Source organism: Oncorhynchus kisutch, linkage group LG13 (assembly GCF_002021735.2).
Source record: "Oncorhynchus kisutch isolate 150728-3 linkage group LG13, Okis_V2, whole genome shotgun sequence".
Lineage (NCBI taxonomy): Eukaryota > Metazoa > Chordata > Actinopteri > Salmoniformes > Salmonidae > Oncorhynchus > Oncorhynchus kisutch.
In genome coordinates, this window is record NC_034186.2 from 75,213,840 (window position 1) to 75,235,484 (window position 21,645).

Below are 21,645 nucleotides of genomic sequence, written 5' to 3' on the forward strand. Positions count from 1 at the left end.
GTTAAATAGATATCCCGCTGGTCGAGGCCAGTGGCTGTATCCCGTTACCACCGCTTTTATTTTTATGACACATCGCTGCGGCGCTGGGGGAAGAGGGTAGAGAAAAGAGAGAGGGAGTGAGGAAGAATGGAGAAGGGGGGGTGAGGTGAACTTGTTCTCAACATTACATCCTGGTACCTGGACTGGTACCTGACTTCCTTGACACTCAACACTACATCCATGCCAACGATAAATTGGCTAAATCCGAAACTGGCACTCAGAACAGTTTTTCCGGTTTCAATTACAACACAATGGCTTCAACCACGAACCACGTATCTGACAAACACCACAAATTAAATAATATATTGCACCTCATAAAATAATGTTTCCATGAGGTTATGCCCTTGTGCGCGTGCGTCTAGGGCGCGGTCACTCCATTGGCACATTAAAGGTGCGCGGGGATAAAGAGGCGTGACAAGTGGCTCAGCTGGGAGGTCCTGGAACGCACATGTTCTCTCCGGGCGTGGTCGTGGCGGGGTTTAGGAACCATAGGCGATTCCGGTTGGCTCCTGGACATGACAGACGTGGGTCGGGCGTGTCTGAGTGTGAAAGTGGGCATGTTATCAGCGGTCAAAGGAAGTGGCTAGTTTTCCATTCCATCCATTCATAGCGCAACCGCTCATAACGTGCACTGACGCATAGGCGAGATAGGGATCAGCGAGAGAGAGACAGAGAGAGGGTTGGATTAGGGCACTGACAGCCACCTCAGTCAAACAGTTGAGAGACACACGGTCACAACCTGCTGAGGGGGCAAAACTAGCGGGACCGGAAAGTCTAAATCCAATCCAGATCACCTCTTAACCGGTTAGGGAGAGAGGACCACCGACCACCTCGAGACCCCGCACTGATTGAAAAGAGGGCAGAGTTGGAGAGTAAAACAATCCGTTTAGAAAAAGATGGAGCGCAAAATCCCCGACTTCGCTGGAACCTGGAAGATGAAGAACTCGGAGAACTTCGAGGAGCTTCTCAAAGCGCTGGGTGAGTGATGGTAATGATGATGGTGGTGGCGATGAAGGGGATGGTGGTAAATATTTGTGGTACATATATCCCTAACTTTATTATAGCCTATTATTATAGCAGTTACTTAATTATTACTAATTGAATATAGCTATCTGAACACACTAATACATTGTAGGTCAGATGCGTGGCTCTCTCACACACACACACAATGGTTCATGCATGCACTTATTAATCAGCCATGTGGGGTACTCTGTGCGTCGCGTGAGTGGGGGGGGTCTTTGTAATTCTGGCGAACCCAAACCTCAATGCTTGTCCCCCCCCCCCCCCCCCCCAGCCAGCTTCACCCTTCTCTCCCCCTCCCCTCACTGCCCCACTCCCCCAGCCAGTCTCCCCTCCCCCTCGCCTCACTCCGCCAGACAATGGAGACAAACGGCGGCACCTCTGTCCGTGTCACCGCACGGGGAAAAATAACATCACATCGTGCAAGTGTGTGTGTGGGATCGGAAGAAACAGACGCTTCAAAGAGAAGAGTCCGTTATGACGTGACATTTGGAATATTATCAGCCCGCATGCCGAAACTAAGAGCTGTTTCACTGTCATTTCATTCTCAATCTTAAAGGCCTCGCTCCACACCTGCAGCAGTTTGCATGGAATAAAAAGACAACGCCTGTTCATTTATCTGGCAGGGTGTGTGAGTGTCTGTCAGTGGTTGCCAATTGTATTATTTTTACTCAAATACAAGGGCATACCAGGAATACATGTATATCAACACATAAGCACATATGGGAGGGAGGATCGAGAGAGAGAAGCCTGTGTTCATGCACAAAAGTGCAATATGTGTCTGTGTTATGAACTAGTTCTAAATGCCACCATTGTTCCTGCCGGAATAACCGGAGTCAGTGGCGCATCACCAGCCAGGCGCTCGCATTCCAATTTCCTGGTTTGACTGACTCACCAATTAACATAATCTGCTCTCAGTCTTTACCCATCATTAACCACGCGAGGGGTGTGTGTGAGGGGTAGCGTGCTGAGAGATAGAGAAGGGGGTGAGGTGGGGGCCAGAGGATAGAAAGGAAAAAGGGTCAAACAAAAGAAGAAAGAAATGAAATGAAACTGACAGAGAGATAGGCCAGGGAGATGGGGTGTGTGTGTGTGTGTGTGTGTGTGTGAGTGTGTGTGTGTGTGTGTGTGTGTGTGTGTGAGAGTGAGTGTGTGTGTGTGAGTGAGTGTGTGTGTGTGTGAGTGTGTGAGAGTGTGTGTGTGTGTGTGTGTGTGTGTGTGTGTGTGTGTGTGTGTGTGTGTGTGTGTGTGTGTGTGTGTGTGTGTGTGTGTGTGTGTGTGTGTGTGTGTGTGTGTGTGTGTGAAGGGAGGGACTGTATGTGAGGAAAGTAACTCAGACAGACAGACAGAGAGGAGAGGACAGACTGACTGGGTCTAATGCTTTACCTGGCCTTAACATGCACACACACACACAGGCACGCACACACACGCACACACACGCACACACACACACGCACACACACAGGCGCAGGACATTCACAGACGCAGACGTGCACACAGACCTACTGGCATGGTGAGGAGCAGAAATATTTGGCCAGACTCTCTAGAGAGAACAGAGGCAACTCTATCTGCACACACTTGGATGCTAAAACACACACACACACATGGTAGTTCTCTAATGTACCTAGGTATTGGTGTGACTGACAGTGAGGAATGATCCCATGATCCTTTGGGTTTTATTAGAGGCTAAAGCGCAGCTGGATGCAACCTGTCACCACTCCTCCCTCGTCCCTCCTCCCCCTCCTCCTCTGTCTACCCCGTTCCAAATGCTTCCTATGGCCTCTGCTCTTTGACCTTTAACCCTGACCGTCTGTGTGAGTGTGTGTGGTGTGGGTGTGTGTGTGAGTAGTGTGTGTGTGGTGTGGGTGTGTGAGTAGTGTGTGGGGTGTGGGTGTGTGAGTAGTGTGTGTGAGTGTGTATGGTATGGGAGTGTGAGTAGTGTGTGGGGTGTGGGTGTGTGAGTAGTGTGTGTGAGTGTGTATGGTATGGGAGTGTGAGTGGGGTGTGGGTGTGTGAGTAGTGTGCGGGTGTGTGAGTAGTGTGTGTGTGAGTAGTGTGTGTGTGGTGTGGGTGTGTGTGTAGTGTGTGGGTGTGTGAGTAGTGTGTGTGTGGTGTGAGTGTGTGAGTAGTGTGGTGTGGTGTGGGTGTGTGAGTAGTGTGTGGGGTGTGGGTGTGTGAGTAGTGTGTGTGTGAGTAGTGTGTGTGTGGTGTGGGTGTGTGTGTAGTGTGGGTGTGTGAGTAGTGTGTGTGGAGTGTGGGTGTGTGAGTAGTGTGTGGGTGTGTGAATAGTGTGTGTGGGGTGTGTGTGTGAGTAGTGTGTGGGGTGTGGGTGTGTGGTGTGGGTGTGTGAGTAGTGTGTGAGTAGTGTGTGTGGAGTGTGGGGTGTGTGAGTAGTGTGTGGGGTGTGGGTGTGTGAATAGTGTGTGTGGGGTGTGTGTGTGAGTAGTGTGTGGGGTGTGGGTGTGTGAGTAGTGTGTGTGGTGTGGGTGTGTGAGTAGTGTGTGTGGGGTGTGGGTGTGTGAGTAGTGTGTGTGGGGTGTGTGAGTAGTGTGTGGGGTGTGGGTGTGTGAGTAGTGTGTGGGGTGTGGGTGTGCGAGTACTGTGTGTGTGGTGTGAGTGTGTGAGTAGTGTGTGGGTGTGTGAGTACTGTGTGGGTGTGTGACTAGTGTGTGGGGTGTGAGTAGTGTGTGGGTGTGGGGTGTGTGAGTAGTGTGTGGGTGTGTGAGTAGTGTGTGGGGTGTGGGTGTGTGAGTACTGTGTGTGTGGTGTGAGTGTGTGAGTAGTGTGTGGGTGTGGGTGTGTGAGTACTGTGTGGGTGTGTGACTAGTGTGTGGGGTGTGAGTAGTGTGTGGGTGTGGGGTGTGGGTGTGTGAGTAATGTGTGTGGGGTGTGGGTGTGTGAGTAGTGTGTGGGGTGTGGGTGTGCGAGTACTGTGTGTGTGGTGTGAGTAGTGTGTGGGTGTGGGGTGTGGGTGTGTGAGTACTGTGTGGGTGTGTGACTAGTGTGTGGGGTGTGAGTAGTGTGTGTGGGGTGTGGGTGTGTGAGTAGTGTGTGGGGTGTGGGTGTGCGAGTACTGTGTGTGTGGTCTACACCTGCATTGCTTTCTGTTTGGGGTTTTAGGCTGGGTTTCTGTACAGCACTTTGAGATATCAGCTGATGTACGAAGGGCTATATAAATACATTTGATTTAGTGTGTGGGTGTGGGGTGTGGGTGTGTGGGTGTGTGAGTAGTGTGTGGGTGTGGGGTGTGGGTGTGTGGGGTGTGTGTGTGTGAGTACTGTGTGTGTGGTGTGAGTGTGTGAGTAGTATGGGGGTGTGGGTGTGTGGGTGTGTGACTAGTGTGTGGCGTGTGAGTAGTGTGTGGGTGTGGGGTGTGGGTGTATGAGTACTGTGTGTGTGGTGTGAGTGTGTGAGTAGTGTGTGGGTGTGGGGTGTGGGTGTGTGAGTACTGTGTGTGGGTGTGTGAGTAGTGTGTGGGTTGTGGGGTGTGGGTGTGTAAATAGTGTGTGTGGTGTGGGTGTGCGAATAGTGTGTGTGGGGTGTGGGTGTGTGAGTAGTGTGTGGGGTGTGGGTGTGTGAGTAGTGTGTGGGGTGTGGGTGTGTGAGTAGGGTGTGGGGTGTGGGTGTGTGAGTAGTGTGTGTGGGTGTGTGAGTAGTGTGTGGGGTGTGGGTGTGTGAGTAGTGTGTGGGGTGTGGGTGTGTGGGGTGTGGGTGTGTGAGGAGTGTGTGAGTAGTGTGTGGGTGTGGGGTGTGGGTGTGTGAGTACTGTGTGGGTGTGTGACTAGTGTGTGGGGTGTGAGTGTGTGAGTAGTGTGTGGGTGTGGGGTGTGGGTGTGTGAGTACTGTGTGTGGGTGTGTGAGTAGTGTGTGGGTGTGTGAGTAGTGTGTGGGTGTGTGGGTGTGTGACTAGTGTGTGTGTGACTAGTGTGTGGGGTGTGGGTGTGTGAGTACTGTGTGTGTATGGGTGTGTGAGTAGTGTATGGGGTGTGTGAGTAGTGTGTGAGTACTGTGTATGTATGGGTGTGTGAGTAGTGTGTGTGGTCATCTTGTAAGGCCACACACTCCGACACTTCAAACTAATGTGGAAGACTATGTGACGACCCTCCCACTCTGTCTGCCGTATTCTGTCTGTTCTTGTTTCCTTATTAGGATGCCGGTGGGTGGAGTTGGGAGGGTCGTCAGCTTCATGGGAAACACCTGGGCCATGTGTCTCCCAGGATAAATAGACCTCTTCCACATTCATGGAAGAGACTCTCTCCATGCAGACACCTTTGTAGATTGTGTTGTGGTTCTTGGTGGCCTTTTGTTTGTTTGCTTTGGCACCTTTCAACACCCTGCATTATCACATTCATGCATGCAAAACATTCACTTACACTACTGATTACTGATTACACACACCATTGTATATTTTCCTTAGTTGCTTTAGTTAATAAATATATATTTTGTTACTCCTTATCTCCACGTTGTCTCCCTTTGTTACGGGCTTTGAGCCGGTTCGTGACAAGTGGGGGCTCATCCGGGATCTTTGAACTATTGGTTTGGGAGACCGTGGAGGTATGTGTTTGGTTTGCATATTGAGTTTGATAGGCCCAGTATTGGTTGCCTTTGTTGTTTGGTTTGTGTGCTGCGTTGGAGAGAGAATGGTTAGTTTCCAGGCCCTGCCTAGCCTGGAAACTCTTGTTCTACTTTCTGTTGGGAAGTCAGTCTGAGGAGGTGAGTAAATCGGCTGTGTACCTCAGGAGATTTGTGTAGGGTAGTGGAACTTGCTACCCGGAGCTATAGCCTTTTTCCCCTGATAGGCTTAGCGACGTGTTTAAATTTTGGACATGTTGGGCATGGTTAAATGTTTGTTATTTTTGTGTGGTGTCTGTGGACTGAGCAGTTGTCTCGGGGGCACATCCGTGGCTTGGTGGAATTTGCCAGCATGCTGGGGAGTTTTTCCTTGCCAGCGGGCTACAGTGCGTAAATTCCCACCGCAAATCTGCACGAAGACTAGGGTTGAGTTATTGTAGGTTTTGGGGAAGCTCCATATCTCATCTCTCTTCTGTGGTGCTCAGGGTGATTGTCATTTCTCTGGTTGTGGTCTGATGTGCTCAGCAGAGGGGTTGAGCAAGATTATTTACTTATGACTATGGTGTCTCATGTATACAAGTTCATTCGCTTTCCATCAGAGGACCTGTTAGAATTATGTACTAAAGAACAGCCGTTGAAGATCGCTGAACACTACAAGGTTAAATGATTGAAATTAGTGAAATTCTGTTTCGTTGGCAGTGACTATGAATCGTTGGAAGTGACTATGAATCGTTGGGAGTTGTAAAAATTAAGAAGGACCCTGATGTTCTTTTCGTTGGAGTTTGTAGCTGTTGGTCTTTTGTGCCATGTTTCTGAATGTTTACGTGACTGACCATTGTTTCGGGTTGTCATGTTCTATCTTTCCTGTCTGTTCCCTCCTGGTCTTGTGTTCTTCCCTCTTAAATATTGCTTCCTATGCACAAAGGTTGCTGAGGTCTGGGGAGGAGGTTGGTTGGTGCAGGTGGAGGTGTGAACACATAACCCCTCATAATGTCTGTTCCTCCTGGTCGTGTTCTTTCCTCTTAAATATTGCTTCCTATGCACAAAGGTTGCTGAGGTCTGGGGAGGAGGTTGGTTGGTGCAGGTGGAGGTGTGAACACATAACCCCTCATAATGTCTGTTCCCTCCTGGTCGTGTTCTTCTTTCCTCTTAAATATTGCTTCCTATGCACAAAGGTTGCTGAGGTCTGGGGAGGAGGTTGGTTGGTGCAGGTGGAGGTGTGAACACATAACCCCTCATAATGTCTGTTCCCTCCTGGTCGTGTTCTTCTTTCCTCTTAAATATTGCTTCCTATGCACAAAGGTTGCTGAGGTCTGGGGAGGAGGTTGGTTGGTGCAGGTGGAGGTGTGAACACATAACCCCTCATAATGTCTGTTCCCTCCTGGTCGTGTTCTTCTTTCCTCTTAAATATTGCTTCCTATGCACAAAGGTTGCTGAGGTCTGGGGAGGAGGTTGGTTGGTGGAGGTGTGAACACATAACCCCTCGTCAATTTGGGACGCAGAGGCTTGTGCAATTTGGGACGCAGAGGGCTGTGTCAATTTGGGACGCAGAGGCTGTGTCAATTTGGGACGCAGAGGCTGTGTCAATTTGGGACGCAGAGGCTGTGTCAATTTGGGACGCAGAGGCTGTGTCAATTTGGGACGCAGAGGCTGTGTCAATTTGGGACGCAGAGGCTGTGTCAATTTGGGACGCAGAGGCTGTGTCAATTTGGGACGCAGAGGCTGTGTCAATTTGGGACGCAGAGGCTGTGTCAATTTGGGACGCAGAGGCTGTGTCAATTTGGGACGCAGAGGCTGTGTCAATTTGGGACGCAGAGGCTGTGTCAATTTGGGACGCAGAGGCTGTGTCAATTTGGGACGCAGAGGCTGTGTCAATTTGGGACGCAGAGGCTGTGTCAATTTGGGACGCAGAGGCTGTGTCAATTGGGACGCAGAGGCTGTGTCAATTTGGGACGCAGAGGCTGTGTCAATTTGGGACGCAGAGGCTGTGTCAATTTGGGACGCAGAGGCTGTGTCAATTTGGGACGCAGAGGCTGTGTCAATTTGGGACGCAGAGGCTGTGTCAATTTGGGACGCAGAGGCTGTGTCAATTTGGGACGCAGAGGCTGTGTCAATTTGGGAGGCTGGTATGATGTTCCGGGGTCCTTGTTGGTCCCCGGTTTTATGGGGGGGAATGTGACGACCCTCCCACTCTGTCTGCCGTATTCTGTCTGTTCTTGTTTCCTTATTAGGATGCCGGTGGGTGGAGTTGGGAGGGTCGTCAGCTTCATGGGAAACACCTGGGCCATGTGTCTCCCAGGATAAATAGACCTCTTCCACATTCATGGAAGAGACTCTCTCCATGCAGACACCTTTGTAGATTGTGTTGTGGTTCTTGGTGGCCTTTTGTTTGTTTGCTTTGGCACCTTTCAACACCTGCATTATCACATTCATGCATGCAAAACATTCACTTACACTACTGATTACTGATTACACACACCATTGTATATTTTCCTTAGTTGCTTTAGTTAATAAATATATATTTTGTTACTCCTTATCTCCACGTTGTCTCCCTTTGTTACGGGCTTTGAGCCGGTTCGTGACTAACACACAGAATCACTTCAGCTCCTTAGGTATTCAGGCAGTAACATTCTGTAGAACCAGCTCCCCGATCCCTCCTGACCCAGGCTCTCCCAAATGCTCAGGACCCACTGGTTGGTTGCAGCTGATTTCCACTGCAGACATTTTGTTGACTCATGACATTACACAAATGTTTCAGAGGGTCACACGATAAACAATGTTTTGAAACCATTGCAAACTAGCATAATCGAGAAAACTTTAAGGTGTAGTTTGTTACAGAATCATTTTAAGTTCAGACGTCAACTGCCAAAGTGATGTATGAGTCTCTTCATGCATATAGCTTGTGACAGTGCAGACACACACACTGACGCCTAGACACACTCACACACACACACACACACACACACACACACACACACACACACACACACACACACACACACACACACACACACACACACACGCTCACACCTCCCCTTTCACACACATACTACTGCCCCCTCTCTCTCTTTTCTCTTTCCACATCTCCAGCTCTATTTTTCCCCTTTCACTCTTCTCTTTCTTTCCTCCTCTTTCTTTCTTTCTTTCTCTCTTTCTTTCTTTCTTTCTTTCTTTCTTTCTTTCTCTTCTTTCTTTCTTTCTTTCTTCTTCTTTCTTTCTTTCTTCTTTCTTTCTTCTCTTTTTTTCTCTTTCTCTTCTTTCATCTTCCGTTCTCTTTCCTTTCTTTCCATCTCCAGCTCTATTTTTCCCCTTCACTCTTTAGCTTCTCTTTCTTTCTTTCTTTCTTTCTCTTGCTTTCTTTCTTCTTTCTTTCTCTTTCTCTTTCTTTCATACTCTCCTATTATTCTTCTCTCATTCAACCAGATGTATTTTTCTATCTCTCTGTCTTTCTATCCCCCTCATGCCCTCTTCTCCATCCCTCTCTTCCTGACAGGAAGGTGTAACAGATTACTCTGTCCCCCGGGCGACTCCAATAACTTCCCCCTCTCTCTGCACTCTGTCCTGCTGTCCCTCCACACACACACACACACGCACGCACGCAACGCACACACACACACACACATACACAAACGCACGCACGCACACACACACACACACACACACACACACACACACACCACACACACACACACACACACACACACACACACACACACAAATGCAAAACACACACACGCGGATACAAACACACATGCATAAATACACACACTCCTCCTCATTGTGGTGTCCAGGGTGTGTGTTGGCTTCTGTCTCTCTATCTGACAGGTGTTAGATGCCACTGCTCTACGCAGCATTGTGATGAGCAAGAGTTTAAGTTGGGATATGAGTCTGTGTGTGTGTGCATGTGAGTGTGTGTGTGCATGTGTGTCTGCTGGTGTGTGTGTGGGTGCGTGTGCATGTGTGTCTGCTGGTGTGTGTGTGTGTGTCTGCTGGTGTGTGTGTCTGCTGGTGTGTGTGTCTGCTGGTGTGTATGTGTGTCTGCTGGTGTGTGTGTCTGCTGGTGTGTGTGTCTGCTGGTGTGTGTGTCTGCTGGTGTGTATGTGTGAAGGAGCTTCCTTTGCTCAGAACTCACCCCGTGGCATCCAGTAAAGTTCTAGAGACAGTTGTGTGTGTGGTGTGTGTGTGTGTAGTGTGTGTGTGTGTGGTGTGTGTGTGTGTGTGTGGTGTGGTATGTGTGGTGTGTGTCTGCTGGTGTGTGTGTGTGTGTGCATGTACATGTGTGTCTGCTGGTTTGAGACTGTGTGTGTGTGCATGTGAGTGTGTGTCTGCCGGTATGTGCATGTGTGTCTGCTGGTGTGTGTGTGTGTGTGTGTGTGTGTGTGTGCGTGCGTGCATGTGTGTCTGCTGGTGTGTGTGTGTGCATGTACATGTGTGTCTGCTGGTGTGTGTGTGTGGTGTGTGTGTGTGTGTGGTGTGTATGTGGTGTGTGTGGTGTGTGTGGTGTGGTGTGTGTGTGTGCTGTGTGTGTATGGTGTGTGTGTGTGTGCTGTGTGTATGTGGTGTATGTGGTGTGTGTGTGGTGTGTGTGTGTGTGTGTCCAGACTAGATTTTGGAGCAGATGCTCTCTCTCAGAGGAGTACAGATGTGCTAAACGTTCTTGTCACATGACCTCACTGTTTCCTCTGGCTGTGGCTCTGGTGTTGTCATCATTGTTGGACAGACTATTGCATAGCACACTCTCTCTCCCCCTAACCATACATGACCTCACACAAACACGCAAGTGCAAATGCACACGCACGCACACACACACACACCACACACACACACACACCACACACACACACACACACACACACACACACCCACACACACACACACACACACACACACACACACACACACACAGGTTTGTGGTTTAACAGATTTTGAGTAAAACAGGTTTTTCCCTCTCCTTGAGGCGATACTACAGAACTTTAAATGTCCTTTGATTGAGTTGATTTATTGAATGCCAATGTATGTGCCTGTTTCTACAGTCTCACCATGCAAATAATGTCTGTGCCTGTGCCTGGAAATGTATTTACTCTGACCATGTGTTGAGCAAGAGAGTGTGTAGCCTGTCTCTCTGTGTGTATCATTACTGTGTTTTTCCTCCGTGTGTGTGGTATGCTTGCATGTGTGTGTTCGTGCGTGTTCCAGGTGTGACGTGATGCTGCGTAAGATAGCGGGTGGCAGCAGCCTCCAAGCCGTCGGTGGAGATCACCCAGGAGGGAGAGACTCTGTCCATACGAACCTTCACCTCCGTCAGAACCACCCACGTCACCTTCACGTGGGAGAGTCCTTCAACGAGGCCACGGTCGACGGACGCCCCTGCACGGTACACACACGCGCGCACACACGCATGCACGCACACACACACACACTTATGCAAGCATATACACACACACATATATAGTGCCTTTCACACCCCTTGACTTTTTCCACATTTTGTGGTGTTACAGCCCTGAATTTAAAAATGGATGACCTTTTCATTTGTGTCACTGGCCTACACCCAATATTCCATAGTGTCAAAGTAGAAGTATTTTTAACAAATCTTTACAAATGAATTAAAACATACATCTGAAATGTATTGAGTCAATAAGTATTCAACCCCTTTGTTAGGCCTCAATAAGTTCAGGAGTAAACAATATGCTTGACAATATGCTTGTCACATCCTAATTTGAAGGACTCACTCTGCAATTCTAGTGTTGACTACCTCATCACTGTAAACCCACACATACAATTATCTATAAGGTCCCCTAAGTCGAGCAGATAATTTCAACACAGATTCAACCACAAAGAACAGGGAGGTTTTCCCAATGTCTCGCAAAGAAGGGCACCTATTGGTAGATGGGTAAAAAATCCATTGAAGTATCCCTTTGAGCAGGGTGAAGTTATTAATTGCAACTTGCACTACAAATTGCACTACAAAGATACAGGCGTCCTTCCTAACTCAGTTGCTGGAGAGGAAGGAAACTGCTCAGGGGATTTCACCACGAGGCCAAAGGTGACTTTAAAACTGTTAGAGTTTAATTGTCATGGGAAAGGACTAGGAGTAGTTTAGGGATAAAAGAACGGAATAGAGCTAAGTACAGGCAACATTCTGGAGAGGAAAACCAGGTTTCAGTCTGCTTTCCAACAGACCACTGGGGGACAAATTCCCCTTTCAGCAGGACAATAACCTAAAACACAAGGCCAAATATACATGGGAGTTCCTCACCAAGGCGACATTGAATGCTCCTGAGTAGCCTAGTTACATTTTCTACTTAAATCGTCTTGAAAATCTATGGCAAGACTTAAAAATGGCTGTCTAGCAATGATCACCAACCAACTTGACAGAGGTTGAAGAATCTTTTTAAAGAATAATGTGTATATTTGTACAATCCAGGTGGGCAAAGCTCTTAGAGACTTACCCAGAATACTGACAGCTGTAATCACTGTCAAAGGTGATTCCAACATGTATAGACTCAGGGGTGTGTGAGTACTTATGTAAATTATAGACTCAGGGGTGTGAGTACTTATGTAAATTACAGGACTCAGGGGTGTGAGTACTTATGTAAATTATAGACTCAGGGGTGTGAGTACTTATGTAAATTACATATTTCTGTGAATGTTCAATACATTTGCAAAAACCTCTAAAAACATATTTTCACTTTGTCATTATGGGATATTATGTGTAGATGGGTGAGAAAAAAATCATATTAAATCCATTGAATTCAGACTGTAACACAACAAAATGTGGAATAAGTCAAGGGGTATAAATACTTTCTGAAGGCACTGTATACATCACACACACACACACACACACACACACACACACACACACACCACACACACATCACACACCACACACACACACACACACACACACACACACACACAACCACACACCTCTGTACTCACATTCTTCTCCTGTCCCACACCCTATCCACTGTCCCTAATGAAAGCCTTGACTCATGTTTGACCCCTAAGCTACAGCTACCCAGGTTTTATCTGTTAGGGGAAACCCCAGACCTGTGGGACTGTGGAGTGTTCGATGGACTATGGGATATGATCCAGTGTGGCTTGGCTCTCTGCTTCCACTGGGTTGATCTATGCTTTTACTAATGCCTCTTTAAGGTCTACAGACTCTATTTAATTTGGCCATTTTCCATATATTCACTGATGCCATATGAAACCCCTCCCGTCTCCTAGGAACACATCTCCCTGAACCACTCTTCANCCAGGATAAATAGACCTCTTCCACATTCATGGAAGAGACTCTCTCCATGCAGACACCTTTGTAGATTGTGTTGTGGTTCTTGGTGGCCTTTTGGTTTGTTTGCTTTGGCACCTTTCAACACCCTGCATTATCACATTCATGCATGCAAAACATTCACTTTACACTACTGATTACTGATTTACACACACCATTGATATTTCCTTAGTTGCTTTAGTTAATAAATATATATTTGTTACTCCTTATCTCCACGTTGTCTCCCTTTGTTACGGGCTTTGAGCCGGTTCGTGACTAACACACAGAATCACTTCAGCTCCTTAGGTATTCAGGCAGTAACATTCTGTAGAACCAGCTCCCCGATCCCTCCTGACCCAGGCTCTCCCAAATGCTCAGGACCCACTGGTTGGTTGCAGCTGATTTCCACTGCAGACATTTGTTGACTCACTGACATTACACAAATGTTTCAGAGGGTCACACGATAAACAATGTTTTGAAACCATTGCAAACTAGCATAATCGAGAAAACTTTAAGGTGTAGTTTGTTACAGAATCATTTTAAGTCAGACGTCAACTGCCAAAGTGATGTATGAGTCTCTTCATGCATATAGCTTGTGACAGTGCAGACACACACACTGACGCATAGACACACTCACACACACACACACACACACACACACACACCACACACACACACACACACACACACACACACACACACACACCACACACACACGCTCACACCTCCCCTTTCACACACATACTACTGCCCCCTCTCTCTCTTTTCTCTTTCCACATCTCCAGCCTCTATTTTTCCCCTTTCACTCTTTCTCTTCTCTTCTCCTCTTTCTTTCTTTCTTTCTCTCTTCTTTCTTTCTTTCTTTCTTTCTTTCTTTCTTTCTTTCTTTCTTTCTTTCTTTCTTTCTTTCTTTCTTTCTTTCTTTCTTCTTTCTCTCTTTTTTTCTCTTTCTCTTTCTTTCTCTTCCGTTCTCTTTCTCTTTCTCCATCTCCAGCTCTATTTTTCCCCTTTCACTCTTTAGCTTCTCTTCTTTCTTTCTTTCTTTCTCTTTGCTTTCTTTTCTTTCTCTTTCTTTCTCTTTCTCTTTCTTTATACTCTCCTATTATTCTTTCTCTCATTTCAACCAGATGTATTTTTCTATCTCTCTGTCTTTCTATCCCCCTCATGCCTCTTCTCCATCCCTCATCTTCCTGACAGGAAGGTTGTAACAGATTACTCTGTCCCCCGGGGCGACTCCAATAACTTCCCCCTCTCTCTGCACTCTGTCCTGCTTGTCCCTCCACACACACACACACACGCACGCACGCACGCACACACACACCACACACATACACAAACGCACGCACGCACACACACACACACACACACACACACACACACCACACACACACACACACACACACACACACCACACACACACACACAAATGCAAAACACACACACGCGGATACAAACACACATGCATAAATACACACACTCCTCCTCATTGTGGTGTCCAGGGTGTGTGTTGGCTTTCTGTCTCTCTATCTGACAGGTGTTAGATGCCACTGCTCTACGCAGCATTGTGATGAGCAAGAGTTTAAGTTGGGATATGAGTCTGTGTGTGTGTGCATGTGAGTGTGTGTGTGCATGTGTGTCTGCTGGTGTGTGTGTGGGTGCGTGTGCATGTGTGTCTGCTGGTGTGTGGTGTGTGTGTCTGCTGGTGTGTGTGTCTGCTGGTGTGTGTGTCTGCTGGTGTGTATGTGTGTCTGCTGGTGTGTGTGTCTGCTGGTGTGTGTGTCTGCTGGTGTGTGTGTCTGCTGGTGTGTATGTGTGAAGGAGCTTCCTTTGCTCAGAACTCACCCCGTGGCATCCAGTAAAGTTCTAGAGACAGTTGTGTGTGTGGTGTGTGTGTGTGTAGTGTGTGTGTGTGTGGTGTGTGTGTGTGTGTGTGGTGTGGTATGTGTGGTGTGTGTCTGCTGGTGTGTGTGTGTGTGTGCATGTACATGTGTGTCTGCTGGTTTGAGACTGTGTGTGTGTGCATGTGAGTGTGTGTCTGCCGGTATGTGCATGTGTGTCTGCTGGTGTGTGTGTGTGTGTGTGTGTGTGTGTGCGTGCGTGCATGTGTGTCTGCTGGTGTGTGTGTGTGCATGTACATGTGTGTCTGCTGGTGTGTGTGTGTGGTGTGTGTGTGTGTGTGGTGTGTATGTGGTGTGTGTGGTGTGTGTGGTGTGGTGTGTGTGTGTGCTGTGTGTGTATGGTGTGTGTGTGTGTGCTGTGTGTATGTGGTGTATGTGGTGTGTGTGTGGTGTGTGTGTGTGTGTGTCCAGACTAGATTTTGGAGCAGATGCTCTCTCTCAGAGGAGTACAGATGTGCTAAACGTTCTTGTCACATGACCTCACTGTTTCCTCTGGCTGTGGCTCTGGTGTTGTCATCATTGTTGGACAGACTATTGCATAGCACACTCTCTCTCCCCTAACCATACATGACCTCACACAAACACGCAAGTGCAAATGCACACGCACGCACACACACACACACACACACACACACACACACACACACACACACACACACACACACACACACACACACACACACACACACACACACACACACACACACACACAGGTTTGTGGTTTAACAGATTTGAGTAAAACAGGTTTTTCCCTCTCCTTGAGGCGATACTACAGAACTTTAAATGTCCTTTGATTGAGTTGATTTATTGAATGCCAATGTATGTGCCTGTTTCTACAGTCTCACCATGCAAATAATGTCTGTGCCTGTGCCTGGAAATGTATTTACTCTGACCATGTGTTTGAGCAAGAGAGTGTGTAGCCTGTCTCTCTGTGTGTATCATTACTGTGTTTTTCCTCCGTGTGTGTGTGTATGCTTGCATGTGTGTGTTCGTGCGTGTTCCAGGTGTGAACGTGATGCTGCGTAAGATAGCGGTGGCAGCAGCCTCCAAGCCGTCGGTGGAGATCACCCAGGAGGGAGAGACTCTGTCCATACGAACCTTCACCTCCGTCAGAACCACCCACGTCACCTTCACCGTGGGAGAGTCCTTCAACGAGGCCACGGTCGACGGACGCCCCTGCACGGTACACACACGCGCGCACACACGCATGCACGCACACACACACACACTTATGCAAGCATATACACACACACATATATAGTGCCTTTCACACCCCTTGACTTTTTCCACATTTTGTGGTGTTACAGCCTGAATTTAAAATGGATGACCTTTTCATTTTGTGTCACTGGCCTACACCCAATATTCCATAGTGTCAAAGTAGAAGTATTTTTAACAAATCTTTACAAATGAATTAAAACATACATCTGAAATGTATTGAGTCAATAAGTATTCAACCCCTTTGTTATGGCCTCAATAGTTCAGGAGTAACATATGCTTGACAATATGCTTGTCACATCCTAATTTGAATGGACTCACTCTGCAATTCTAGTGTTTGACTACCTCATCACTGTAACCCACACATACAATTATCTATAAGGTCCCTAAGTCGAGCAGATAATTTCAACACAGATTCAACCACAAAGAACAGGGAGGTTTTTCCAATGTCTCGCAAAGAAGGGCACCTATTGGTAGATGGGTAAAAAATCCCATTGAATATCCCTTTGAGCAGGGTGAAGTTATTAATTGCACTTTGCACTACAAATTGCACTACAAAGATACAGGCGTCCTTCCTAACTCAGTTGCTGGAGAGGAAGGAAACTGCTCAGGGATTTCACCACGAGGCCAAAGGTGACTTTAAAACTGTTAGAGTTTAATTGTCATGGGAAAGGACTAGGAGTAGTTTAGGATAAAAGAAACGGAAATAGAGCTAAGTACAGGCAACATTCTGGAGGAAAACCAGGTTCAGTCTGCTTTCCAACAGACACTGGGGGACAAATTCCCCTTTCAGCAGGACAATAACCTAAAACACAAGGCCAAATATACATGGGAGTTCCTCACCAAGGCGACATTGAATGCTCCTGAGTAGCCTAGTTACATTTTCTACTTAAATCGTCTTGAAAATCTATGGCAAGACTTAAAAATGGCTGTCTAGCAATGATCACCAACCAACTTGACAGAGGTTGAAGAATCTTTTTAAAGAATAATGTGTATATTTGTACAATCCAGGTGGGCAAAGCTCTTAGAGACTTACCCAGAAATACTGACAGCTGTAATCACTGTCAAAGGTGATTCCAACATGTATAGACTCAGGGGTGTGAGTACTTATGTAAATTATAGACTCAGGGGTGTGAGTACTTATGTAAATTACAGACTCAGGGGTGTGAGTACTTATGTAAATTACAGACCCAGGGGTGTGAGTACGTATGTAAATTACATATTTCTGTGAATGTTCAATACATTTGCAAAAACCTCTAAAAACATATTTTCACTTTGTCATTATGGGATATTATGTGTAGATGGGTGAGAAAAAAATCATATTAAATCCATTGAATTCAGACTGTAACACAACAAAATGTGGAATAAGTCAAGGGGTATAATACTTTCTGAAGGCACTGTATACATCACACACACACACACACACACACACACACACACACACACACACACACACACACACACACACACACACACACCACACACACACACACACACACACACACACCACACACCTCTGTACTCACATTCTTCTCTGTCCCACACCCTATCCACTGTCCCTAATGAAAGCCTTGACTCATGTTTGACCCCTAAGCTACAGCTACCCAGGTTTTATCTGTTAGGGGAAACCCAGACCTGTGGACTGTGGAGTGTTAGATGGACTATGGGATATGATCCAGTGTTGGCTTGGTCTCTGCTTCCACTGGGTTGATCTATGCTTTTACTAATGCCTCTTTAAGGTCTACAGACTCTATTTAATTTGGCATTTTCCATATATTCACTGATGCCATATGAAACCCCTCCCGTCTCCTAGGAACAATCTCCCTGAACCACTCTTCACTTCTGTCCCATCTGAACTCCCCTCCCTCCCTCCCTCCCTCCCTCCCTCCCTCCCTCCCGTCATTCATTCTTGCCATGTGTAAGTACCTATCAAACTCTCCCTCTGATGGCCTCTGCTTGGCTGTCTCCAGAGGAAACAGACAAACACCCAGAGCCTCTCTCTACTAACGATGAGCACATCACACATTATCATCTCCTAGATATTCCCCCTCTCCTTTCCTCCTTCTCTCTCCCCCCAAAGGCCATGCAATAGCATACACACTAGGTCACTTCCCTCTTTTTCTCTCACTCTTACCAATTATTGTTCTATCCATCCATCTATTCTCCACCCGCCTATCTGTCCAAAACATGACTTTCATCTTTCTGATGCTCATCTAACTATATTGCATGTCTGTCTCTGTCTCTGTCTGTCTTTCTGTCTTTCTGTCTGTCTGTCTGTCTGTCTGTCTGTCTGTCTGTCTGTCTGTCTGTCTGTCTGTCTGTCTGTCTGTCTGTCTGTCTCTGTCTGTCTGTCTCACAGAGTCTTCCAAAGTGGGAGACAGACAGTAAGATCAGCTGTGAGCAGACTCTGCAGAAAGGGGAGGGACCTAAGACCGCCTGGACCCGAGAGATAACCAATGACGGTGAGCTCATCCTGGTAAGACTCTCTACTGGCTACCTGTCCTGTCAATCAACCACAGCTAGAGGCATTGTACTGTACAACCGTCCATTGATACATTTTGAACACAGTATGCTTGAGGACCTCAGTCATTTTCCTTCCACACAAATAAGGGAGGACTCACCTTATCCACTACCAATGTGTAACACCCATCTACTGGAGCCTACACACTGTGGGGCCAGGAAGGTTTTCCATAATAGGATAGTCATCCCTCCACTCCATTCAGATCAGTGTTAATGAGGGAGGGAGGGAGGGAGGGAGGGGAAGAGGAGGAAGACAAACAATTTAGGTCTACTGGAACCAGGGGCGCAACTTTCAATTTCATTCTGAAATTGCATTTTTGTCCCCCCCAGTTTTATCATTGGAATGTGATACAAAACGTGGCAACGGTGAGCTTTAGGACCATGCGGGTGCCTCCGAGCGGTCGGGTAGGCTGTTTGGAGTGTTTATCTGACTGATTTAGTTAGGGTTAGGGTACAGCTAATGATCATCATGTGTGCCACTGTGTGGAGTGACATGAAGCTCAAAATGAAAACTGCCACTCTGTAAAAAGACGTGTCGTTAGAGCGAACACAAGTGAACCCGTCAAACCAGAGACAACTCCCTCGTTTCCTGGAATCAGTTTGTTTTCCCATTTGTCAAGGACCATGAACAAATGCATCTGATGCATTGCACAATATGTGGTCTGTCTCTGATCATTCCATCTCTCATGCTGAGTGTTTGGCTTCTAATTCAATTAGTCAACTAAGATCTAAAATTGTATGGTTTCCATGGTAAAAAAGGCCAAAACGTTGTAACACAGAACCATAAGGAGTCGTTCAGGACACCTCTTGTTGTAAGAGACACAGTCACAGACAGAGACTGAACAGGATGGATTGAGACAGTGTTAATGTTGGATATGAATGCTTCTATTGAATACTGCACATCTTTATAAATTCCTTGGATATGAATACCTATATTAAATACATCTATAAATTCCTCTCATTCCAGACCATGAGTGCGGACGATGTGGTGTGCACCAGAGTCTACGTACGAGAGTGAAAGAGAAGACATCTCTTCATCCTTCCATCTCTCTCACCACTCACTCACTCACTCCACAAACCCCCAGCCAGAATGGGCAGGGTGAAATCAGCTTGTAGAATCTAGTTTAACTCCAGTATATCTGTCACAAAGCCATGGGATTGAACCCAGTCTAGTTGACCTATATCTATTAAAGTCAGTCTTGCCAATGTTCTGTCCACTTACTCAGTGAGGTCGTAAACCTGAAATTGTGTCTTTTTCTGAGTCTTTGTACGTGCAAGGTTGTTGATCCATGTGTGTGTGTGTGTGTGTGTGTGTGTGTGTGTGTGTGTGTGTGTGTGTATGTGCTAGTCAGTGGAGTAGGTCTAAGTGTGTGTATCAGTGTCTGACTATATTTGTAGTTGTGTAAACCTATCTATGAGCTCTTCCAGTTATAACTACGGGAAGACAATAAAACACCATGTTGACTCCATACGGTTTGGGTTTTTGGTATCACACACACACACACACACACATCCTGGCACTCACATGAACGCATGCTCACACACTTACTTGCTCACACACACAAACAGTACAGATGTAGGATCTTAATATGAGCCAGTTTGCTACAGTAGGAAAATAATCCTGCAGAAACAGGAAATGTGAATTATTATCTGGATTATAACTAATGGCCATTTTTGTAGGGGGTTGGTACATTTTTGTAGGGGGTTGGTACATTTTTGTAGGGGGTTGGTACATTTTTGTAGGGGGTTGGTACATTTTTGTAGGGGGTTGGTACATTTTTCTTAAGGAAAAATCAAGTCAAATTTTGAAGTGGAAATTACAAACTTCAGAAGCCCTTTTAAACCTCAACTACACAACAAGTTTTAGATTTCCTGCAGTGCAGGAACATTCTCCGGCAACAGACAGGGTGATCTTTCATCTGTAAATACTCAAGGACTAAGATTTTACTGGTAAATACCGCTTCATGGTTTGTGAGTATAACTGTAACTCACCGTTGGCGTCTAAATACACACACACAGACACACACACACACACAGAGACACACACACACAGAGAGACACACACACACACACACACAGAGACACACACACACACAGAGACACAGACACACACACACATTAGTACTAGTGCTGGCACAATTACCATATAACTGTGTAACCGACGGTTATGGATGAAGACCGTCATAAAAGTTCAACAACTGTCATAATCGTTTAAAAAATGAATAGAACGGCCGGGCATTCGTGTGTTTGAGTCTGTTTCCGCGGTAACATGGACTCTTAAAAATGTGATGAAACTTTGTTGCTCCTTGCTGAAAGGTGTTGTAGCAAACAAGTCTTGGGGTGCCAACGCCCCAACAATGCAGCAACAGCACACATAGAAATAGAATGAATCATTCTAAGCACATGCAGTCAGGAGCAGAGGGGGAGAAAATGTCTCAAAAATAAATAAATAAATACCAATAGATTTTGTATTATTTGCTACTTGAACAGTTATTAGGGAGACGGTGGTCATTTGGCTGGCCAATTAGCATCATCCAAAATTACATGACCGTCACAGCCCTAGCTAGTACACATCTTATTTTAGACTTTGTCTCAGCTGTCTGCAACAAGAATAACTTGTCTGTCTCTCCACCCCCTCGAGACTCTCCCTTTTTCCTTCTCCCCATCCCTCCCGTCTTTCTCTCTCTGTCAATCATCTCTCTACCACATGCCCTCCTTTCTCCACTCCTTTCTTTCTCACTGCCACTCTTCTCGGTCATTTTCTCCATTCATCCTCTCTTCTCGGTCATTTTCTCCATTCATCCTCTCTTCTCGGTCATTTTCTCCATTCATCCTCTCTCTCTCTCCCCCTTCTCCATTCATCCTCTCTTCTCTCTCCCCCTTCTCCATTCATCCTCTCTCTCTCTCTCTCTCCCCCTTCTCCATTCATCCTCTCTCTCTCCCCCCTTCTCCATTCATCCTCTCTCTCTCTCTCCCCCTTCTCCATTCATCCTCTCTCTCTCTCCCCCCTTCTCCATTCATCCTTTCTCTCCCCCTTCTCCATTCATCCTCTCTCTCTCTCTCTCTCTCTCTCCCCCTTCTCAATTCATCCTCTCTCTCTCTCTCCCCCTT

The 21,645-nt window shown here is 46.7% G+C and overlaps 1 protein-coding gene across 2 annotated transcripts; it reads left to right on the forward strand.

Moving 5' to 3' along the window:
• The first annotated feature begins 548 nt into the window (after positions 1 to 548).
• Positions 549 to 20,003, forward strand: crabp2a (cellular retinoic acid binding protein 2, a). 2 transcript variants are annotated; one of them, XM_031787380.1, is made up of 4 exons: positions 549 to 1,017; positions 15,804 to 15,982; positions 18,374 to 18,476; positions 19,502 to 20,003. In XM_031787380.1, exons 1-4 carry the CDS (start codon positions 936 to 938, stop codon positions 19,648 to 19,650), a joined length of 513 nt encoding a protein of 170 aa, XP_031643240.1. In that variant the 5' UTR covers positions 549 to 935; the 3' UTR covers positions 19,651 to 20,003. The 2 variants fall into 2 exon arrangements, with proteins under 2 accessions (XP_031643240.1, XP_031643241.1); XM_031787381.1 differs by having other exon boundaries at positions 561 to 1,017; positions 18,374 to 18,490.
• The last annotated feature ends 1,642 nt before the right edge of the window (positions 20,004 to 21,645 follow it).

Coding starts and splice junctions, on each gene's coding strand:
- crabp2a (XM_031787380.1), top strand. CDS start 936: ATGGAGCGCAAAATCCCCGACTTCGCTGGAACCTGGAAGATGAAGAAC. Junction 1,018..15,803: donor GGAGCTTCTCAAAGCGCTGG/GTGAGTGATGGT, acceptor TGCGTGTTCCAG/GTGTGAACGTGATGCTGCGT. Junction 15,983..18,373: donor TCGACGGACGCCCCTGCACG/GTACACACACGC, acceptor TCTGTCTCACAG/AGTCTTCCAAAGTGGGAGAC.